Source organism: Phyllopteryx taeniolatus, chromosome 6 (assembly GCF_024500385.1).
Source record: "Phyllopteryx taeniolatus isolate TA_2022b chromosome 6, UOR_Ptae_1.2, whole genome shotgun sequence".
Classification (NCBI taxonomy): domain Eukaryota; kingdom Metazoa; phylum Chordata; class Actinopteri; order Syngnathiformes; family Syngnathidae; genus Phyllopteryx; species Phyllopteryx taeniolatus.
Genome location: NC_084507.1, coordinates 2,812,611 through 2,821,143, shown reverse-complemented (window position 1 = coordinate 2,821,143; position 8,533 = coordinate 2,812,611). Strand labels below are relative to the sequence as shown.

General features: G+C 43.1%; 1 protein-coding gene across 2 annotated transcripts; it reads right to left on the bottom strand.

The window, feature by feature from the left end:
* Positions 1-501: 501 nt before the first annotated feature.
* Positions 502-8,503, bottom strand: fbxo43 (F-box protein 43). Of its 2 annotated transcripts, XM_061777847.1 has the most exons (7): positions 8,365-8,503; positions 7,895-8,021; positions 5,348-6,170; positions 4,462-5,190; positions 3,952-4,054; positions 1,071-1,265; positions 502-942 (listed from the first exon to the last, which is right to left on the bottom strand). In XM_061777847.1, the coding sequence occupies exons 3-7, from the start codon at positions 6,124-6,126 to the stop codon at positions 694-696; spliced, it is 2,055 nt and encodes a 684-aa protein (XP_061633831.1). In that variant the 5' UTR covers positions 6,127-6,170; positions 7,895-8,021; positions 8,365-8,503; the 3' UTR covers positions 502-693. The 2 variants fall into 2 exon arrangements, with proteins under 2 accessions (XP_061633831.1, XP_061633830.1); XM_061777846.1 differs by lacking the exon at positions 7,895-8,021.
* Positions 8,504-8,533: the final 30 nt, after the last annotated feature.

The following is an 8,533-nucleotide window of genomic DNA, read 5'->3' as shown; positions in this document are numbered from 1 at the left end:
ATAAAGGTTTAAGGGAAGACCAGAGGAGTGTGACAGAAGACATTGACTTTCGGAGAGCTTGTGAACACCATAATACATTGTAGGAGGCATTTTTAATCATATGCGCTTGTGAGACAAACCCCCTCCCCAGAAATGCTGGATTACTGATTATGTGCGCAAAAGAGAGAAATTACTTTGGAGGTATATGACCACTAGATGTCCCCAAACATTTACATATGTATTTCCGCAGACGAGGTCGTGGTAGGGGATTTAAACAAAAAAAAAAAAGTGCGTTGTAAAGGAGCAGACGTTTTTTTTTTTTTAAAGATGGAATTTATTTTTAAATGGTTTTTTTTTTTTTTTTAAAGTCTGAAAACACACTGAAGTCAGCTCAAAGCGTACTTCAATATCTATGGAAAAGGAAATCAACCACACGTTTTGTGACTTTACCATATTTGTGATTAAAAATACAAAAGCATGACTTTATGTTCAGTAAAGTTTGTATATAAAAAAGGAAAAAAAAACGTTTCTAAAAAGTTTTTAGAAAAAAGTGGCACATACACACACACACACACAAAAAGACTTCAATACAGAAGTTGCTCTTATACTCCTAGCAACATAGGACTTGGTTTAATCTAGTCTTCACTAATCAGTGGCAAAAAAATATTTTAAAATAACCTCAGAACAGTAGCAAGAGCTACACGTCATTGTCTGTCATAGTCTCCTAATGTTTCGCTTGCTTTGGGCACTTCCTGGAAGTAATGCGTCTTTCTTGCGACGGCCTGCAGACTGGCTGCCACATTCTCTGGCGCCATGGAAAGCACACAAGCACGCTGTGCAAAACTGGAACGCACAGTCAGCTCTGGTGCAAATGCCTTCGCGTTTCACAAAGTGACACTTTGCGGGATGCTGACAGCGAGGGCAATGTCTGAGGCATTCATCGTTGAAGAGGGTTTTGGCAATCTGAAAGGCATAGGCATATAATAATTTTTGGATATGAATAATTTCACCTTGCACTTGTTTATGCAAGCACGCACTTCCAAGTAAAAAAACTCAAAAGCCAAACCACAACAAAAACCTAAGAAACGCACCTCTACGAACTTCTCCCTTTTGCTGCTGCTGCCTAAAGACAAAGTGCTGTTTTGTAAAGGGGTGACAGTGCATCTTCCAGACCGTGGCGTGCAGTAACTGGAGGTTCGAGACTGGGCCTGTACAGTCTTGAGGGCTGACCTTTCAAGCAGAGCCAATCTGGTCTCAGCGTCAGAAACGTGGACAGTTCCACCAAGCTGAAAATTAACAGATAAGAGACTTGAAGCTCATTTCAAACATTAAAAAAAGAGGATAGAAGATTCCCATGAGACTGCTTACAATGGTTTTGTGTTGAGGCTCTTAATTGTCATACAACCCCAATTCCAATGAAGTTGGGACGTTGTGTTAAATAAAAACAGAATACAATGATTTGCAAATGTTCAACCTATATTAAATTGAATACACTACAAAGACAAACTGATAAACTTGTTTTTAGCAAATTATCATTAACTTAGAATTTTATGGCTGCAACACGTTCCAAAAAAGCTGGGACAGGTGGCAAAAAAGACTGAGAAAGTTGAGGAATGCTCATCAAACACCTGTTTGGAACATCCCACAGGTGAACAGGCTAATTGGGAACAGGTGGGTGCCATGATTGGGAATAAAAGGAGCTTCCCTCAATTGCTCAGTCATTCATCCATCTATCCATTTTCTACTGCTTATCCGAGGTCGGGTCGCAGGGGCAGTAGCTTTAGCAGGGACGCCCAAACTTCTCTCTCCCCAGCCACTTCATCCAGCTCTTCCAGGGGGGTTCCTGAGGCGTTCCCAGGCCAGCCGAAGGACGTAGTCTCCAGCGTGTCCTGGGTCGTACCCGGGGTCTCCTCCCGGTGGGACGTGCCCGGAACACCTCACCAAGGAAGCGTCCGGGAGCCATCCGAATCAGATGCCCCAGCCACCTCATCTGGCTCCTCTTGATGTGGAGGAGCAGCGCCTCTACTCTGAGATCCTCCCGGATGACCAAGCTTTTCACCCTCTCTCTAAGGGAGAGCCCGGACAACCTGCGGAGGAAACTCATTTCGGCCGCTTGTATCCGGGATCTCGTTCTTTTGGTCACGACCCACAGCTCGTGACCATAGGTGAGGGTAGGAACGTAGATCGACCGGTAAATCGAGAGCTTCACCTTCCGGCTTAGCTCCTTCTTTACCACAACGGATCGATACAAAGTCCGCATCACTGCAGACGCTGCACCGATCTGCCTGTCGATCTCCCGTTCCATTCTTCCCTCACTCGTGAACAAGACCAAGATACTTGAACTCCTTCACTTGGGGCAGGATCTCATCCCCGACCTGGAGAGGGCATGCCACCCTTTTCCGACTGAGGACCATGGTCTCAGATTTGCTCAGTCATTCACAAGCAAAGATGGGGCGAGGTTCAACTCTTTGTGAACAAGTGCGGGAGAAAATAGTCGAACAGTTTAAGGACAATGTTCCTCAATGTACAATTCCAAGGAATTTAGGGATTTCATCATCTACGGTGCATAATATCATCAAAAGTTTCAGAGAATCTGGAGAAATCACTGCATGTAAGCGGCAAGGTCGAAAAACAACATTGAATGCCCGTGACCTTCAATCCCACATGGGCTCAGGAACACTTCAGAAAACCAATGTCAGTAAATACAGTTCGGCGCTAAATCGTACGTGCAACTAGAAAATCTACTATGCAAAGCAAAAGCCATTTATCAACAACACCCAGAAACGCCGCCGGCTTCTCTGGGCCCATCTAAGATGGACTGATGCAAAGTGGAAAAGTGTTCTGTGGTCCGATGAGTCCACATTTCAAATTGTTTTTTGAAAATTGTGGACATCGTGTCCTCCGGGCCAAAGGGGAAAAGAACAATCCGGACTGTTATGGACGCAAAGTTCAAAAGCCAGCATCTGTGATGGTATGGGGCTGTGTTAGTGCCAATGGCATGGGTAACTTACACATCTGTGAAGGCACCATTAATGCTGAAAGGTACATACAGGTTTTGGAGAAACATATGCTGCCATCCAAGCAATGTCTTTTTCATGGACACCCTGCTTATTGAATTCAGCAAGACAATGCCAAACCACATTCTGCACAAGTTACAAAAGCGTGGCTTTGTAGTAAAAAAAAGTGCAGGTATGAGACTGGCCTGCCTGCAGTCCAGACTTGTCTCCCATTGAAAATGTGTGGCCCATTATGAAGCGTAAAATATGCCAACGGAGACCCCGGACTGTCTAACAGCTGAAGCTGTACATCAAGCAAAAATGGGAAAGAATTCCACGTACAAAGCTTCAGCAATTAGTGTCCTCAGTTCCCAAACGTTTATAGAATGTTGTTAAAAGAAAAGGGGCTGTAACACAGTGGTAAACATGACCCTGTCCCAGCTTTTTTGGAACATGTTGCAGCCATAAAATTCTAAGTTAATGATTATTTGCTAAAAACTATAAAGTTTATCAGTTTGAACATTAAATATCTTGTCTTTGTAGTGTATTCAATTAAATATAGGTCGAACATGATTTGCAAATCATTGTATTCTGTTTAACACAACATCCCGACTTCATTGGAATTGGGGTTGTAAATACGTTTTCACTTGATGCATAGCATAGAATGGTACTCAGTACCGCACAGATTTGCAAGGGCAAAATACAGACATTTGACACCTCATAGATGCCCACAAAGATGTATTTTGTCCTTAAGTCATTAATTATTGACTGAGAAATCAAGAAAATGTTGAAAGATTCCCTCTCTCAAAAAAGAAAAACATGTCACTGGTTCATTTTCCACTGTTCTTCATTCAGCCATCAAATGTTTTTAATATGATCAAATTTTGTGAAATCCTGCTAAATAACAGACAGCAATTAAAACATTCTTGGTGGAGGTACACTACTCATCAGATATTGCTTTTAAATGTTCCTCTACCTCGAGAGCAGCTTCTACTTCACTCCGGTGAATTTCTTTTTTGAGATGAGCTTGCTTGTCCTGTTGGATTATTTCATTCCAGTCCTTGCACACCTGACAACACCTGCAAAAAAAATAATAAATTGAATAAGGACATTTTCCACCATATCTCATCTCATACTGCAATATTTAGCGAAAAATTCCTGAAGGTTTTAACAGCAAAAAAATAGAATTTATATATTTTTTTTAAATGCAACAAAATCCAACTTTTGACCACAGCTACCTGAGCCAGCATGGGTCCAATTCAAAATCAATAGGATTCTTGTTCTGACACAGCACACAAGTACCTAACATTTGCAAAACACTGATAATAGTGATGAGTGTGGCTGTGACCAGAAACGTCTATGGAGATAGTGGGCCAGCAATAGATCCGTATTCAGAAATTGAAATTTGAGGGTTAAAGAAAATAATTCTGAAATACTACAAAACAGTTAATAGCAGAGGTTACGACTGAGAACATCAAGTGCTGACCTGTAGACACACTCAGCAGACAGGTGGCTGAGTATGACAGCCAGGATGTGCCTGAGGTTCCTCTTTCTCAGCTCTGTTAATAGGTCCACCTTCCCCAGGCCCATCTTCCGACCTATCAGCCCTGCCAACGGCATAATTGTGCTCAACATTACAGGGGTCTCAGTTAGAGCTGATGTGGTCCTCAGCTGCTCTTTTAGACTTGGACTTTGGCCAGCAAACATATTGGCCCTCTGCTCACACAAAGTATGTATCAGCTGCAACGCAGGTGTCAATGAAAGGTTGGATACGGTTGTCTTGAAGGGGGTTACGTTGGAATTGACAGACGTGGTACTAGAAGGTGGGATGCCGTCGAGCTTGGCCGTTGTTTGGCTTCGAGGAGTTGTATAACCTTCGTTATTCGATGCCGGCACATCAGACGTTGTAAGAACCCTGCGCGGGGTTTCCCTGAGAAAAACCTCATCTTTAGAAGTGCTGCCGTGGCTGTGAATATGCTGATGCTTTCTGTCCGACAGGTCTTCATCAGATAAGGAGCCTCCTTCCTTTAGAGTGGAAAGTCTTTGCTGACGTTGCAAACGGGAACGCCGTTTTGTATCTGTCAGATTGGGGGTTTCGGAGTTTCCTTTTGAGGCGGAAAGCAGCAACTCCTGGAACGAGCCGTCATGATCGACAGAAGAGCCTTGGGATTTATCGAGCGCAAGGGAGCTGAAGCCACTGTCCTCACACACAGACCTGCAGTGGGATTCAGACATATTCTCAAATTACTTGACTGAGAAGTAAACTAAAAGCATTGCTGAAAACCTCAGCAAGCCTCTCCACATCAATTTCCACAGAAATGCAGATAATGTGTATCATGTTTTTTTTTTTTTTTAAAAACAGTTTACTATACCTGATATACTTGGGTGTTTGTGAAGATGATGGCGTGCACAAGACACTGGAGGAGTCATATAAGTCACTTGTCTGCTTGTTGACTGGTGATGGAGAGTTTTCCTTGGATGAGGCCAGCAGGAATTTGCTTAAGCACGGTGCTTCTACATTAAGTTGATCAGAGGCACCAAGGTGCTGACTAAAATCATCCAAGAGTGAAATTCGTCTCTCCAAACTGTTGCTGTCACCCAAGCCGAAGGTACCGTCCACACGAGTGGAGGTCCTTACCTGAGAGAAGAGCAGACGACGTTTCCTACCAGATAACGGGAAATCCTGCTCCAATTTTAAAGTGCTTAAAGTCAAAGACTGCGGCGTGGTATCAAGAGAGTCAAACGAAACATTGGGCCAATGGTCAGACCCAATTGACGAGTCTATCCTTCCGGTGCATGGGGAGGTTGCGTTTTCTTTAGTGGCATCGCACAGAGCAGGTCTATGTCGCAGAGAGACATATCTTTTGCACACTTTGGGAGTTTCACACCAGTTCAGCGTGCAGGACCGCTGAAGCCCCTTGGAGTCTTTGTGCAAAGGGGCCCTGCTACTCTCCTTGGGGGTGACAGGAAGTCTGAGATACTCTTTGGGTGTGTCAATGAAGTCCACTGAAGCCAAAGGCCTAGAGGAGCCAAATCCACTGATACTCTGTGGACTGTGGAATAAACCCGAGTAGCCACTGTCAAAACACTCATCACACTGTTGGCCTTTGCAGCTGCCATGGTAGACATTGGACTCCGGGGTACACTGCATTTTCAACCTCCTCTTTGCCCAAACAGCAGCACTCCCACAGAGGCCTGCAGATGACAACAAAATAAATTCCACCAACTCGGAACCATGTGAGACATACAAACACAGCTGTAGCTCGACAGTCAAGAGAACGGTTAGGCTCAAATTCTAATCCTTTAAAAACTGTACGGAAAGGTTGATACATCAAATTTAATCTGAGTAGAAGACTGAACTCTTATGCTGGATTCCAGACTGTCGGGAATTAGGACATTTATGCGGAGGTCCGACCTAAGTGTTTCATTAAGAAGCAAAAAACATGGATGACAACCTCAACCAGCACATTGAAGGTACATTCAAGCAGATTTCCTGAAAAATAGTGGACCTCTTTTTATGCAGCCTCACTCAGTTTTATATTATAACTTCATAAAAATCTTACCAGTATTCATGGAGCTCAAGTTGTGATAAATTGTCATGTCTGGAATTACTGATAATGTACAGTAGAGGTAAATGGTTTTCTTTTGACACTTTATCTCTCAGTCCATCATGTGTGATGTCAGATTTCTCCATCTATGTAAATTGGGGTACATCAATGTGCCCTGAATTCCCAGTGTTCAAATGCACTTTTCCTGGTCAAAGATTTCTGACTTCCCAGTTTGGAATGCTGCATCAGCAAGGCGGTCCTGTCAAGACAATGTGTGTGCATGTGTGTTTGTTTGACCGAGGAACATGCTGTATTAGCATACCCCTGTGAATGAGGTGAAATATTCTAAGAATTTCAAAAGTGGTTTGTGTCATTTCCTATGGACCACCCATTGTTAAACGAAGAGAATCGGAGCAGTGTCTTATTGGACACTTAAGTGTTATTACATCAGTACCGCATAATTAATTGCAGCTAAGGTCTGGTTAAACGTCACAAAACCACCCAATATTTTAGATCCAATAGGAAGTTGGACACAGTGACAGACAAAACAAATAAATGCTCTTCTATTAGATGGCAGGAAGTACATAGAGTCATTAATGTATCCACTTTTTGTGACATTTTTGTTTGTTGGTGTGCCGTGAGATTTTTCAATTGTAAAATACGTGCCTTGGCTCCATAAAGGTTGGAAATCACTAGTATATTGCAATGCACTTTGTTCATTAAGATCAAGGTGATGGAGACGGGCGTGCATTTGTCATTTTACAAAACGTTTGGGATGTTTAGCTTCTGGGTGAACTTTTGAGCCCAAAATGCACAGGCTAAACTTAATTTGACCTTTTCCAAAGTTGAATGCACATCCAACTGTTTGTTTCAGTAATTTTCCCCCTATTTGCTGTTCTCTAACAAGACGTTGAACAGCAAAATACACAACAAGTCCACCGTCCCCAAGGACATTCACTTCTATGGCTTTCTGTGATCCTTCCAATCGCTCTCTATTTTTGTTCCGACCTGCCGATGACGGTCTGCAACACGCTAAACTCAGTGGCGACTTTCCTCTGAGAGTTTGAAGCTTTGCAACGGCAAGGTACTGTTGATCAATTGTTAGGCGTTGTCTTGGTCGCACGATGACAAAAACAGGACAGCACGATAAAGAGGACTATTTAAATATCAATTCTAATTGACCCAGGAAGTGTCAGCACGATAAAGAGGACTATTTAAATATCAATTCTAATTGACCCAGGAAGTGTATTGTGCATTCATGAATCAAACACCTTCTGTGAATTTTGCTGTTCAGCTCCTCGTTGGAGAACAGAAAGTGCATTTTAGTCTCATCCTGAAAAGTCACCCGATTGCTGAATGTCCCAAACTTACTGTGAGTTGTTAATGTGGAACTCACTGAGCTGGTTAAACGCCAAACACTTTCTGGTGCTGTACTGGCGTCGCCATGACAACGCCTGTCAATCAATTAGACCCGACCGTGCCGTTGTTGGCACCAAACCTGCCAGACGAGAATTCACGTTTATTCGGAGTGAACTCACACAGCCTTGAGCATCTTGTGTCACGCGCTTTTTTTTTTTTTCCTTTAATGCAACTACGATATGAAGTCAATGAACACTGCTAGCATTTCATTGTGTTCCTTCGGTTTTCATCCACTTTTAACATTTTTTAAATTGCCGTTACAGTCATATAACCCCTCAAACAAAGTGTTCCACGTCTAGGTCACCATTATATTTCAGGTTAATTACAGAAGAATTTGAAGTCAGGTCAAACAGGCTAGCATTCGAGTCAAATTGTTACCTTGACGGAAATTTACGACAGTAATAAAGTAAAAAGATACTTACTCTAAAATACGGCGAGGTACCGCGTCTGGGCTTGTTCGGACCTCAGTTGCCACCGCGTGCCCTCGTTTCAGTCCAGTCCATTTGGGCAAGGTTTGCCAGTCAAGTTGCAGCTTGCCACGTTTTCAAATTTGGAGCCCACCGTTGCTCGTAACACGTGTTTCCGCCTCCG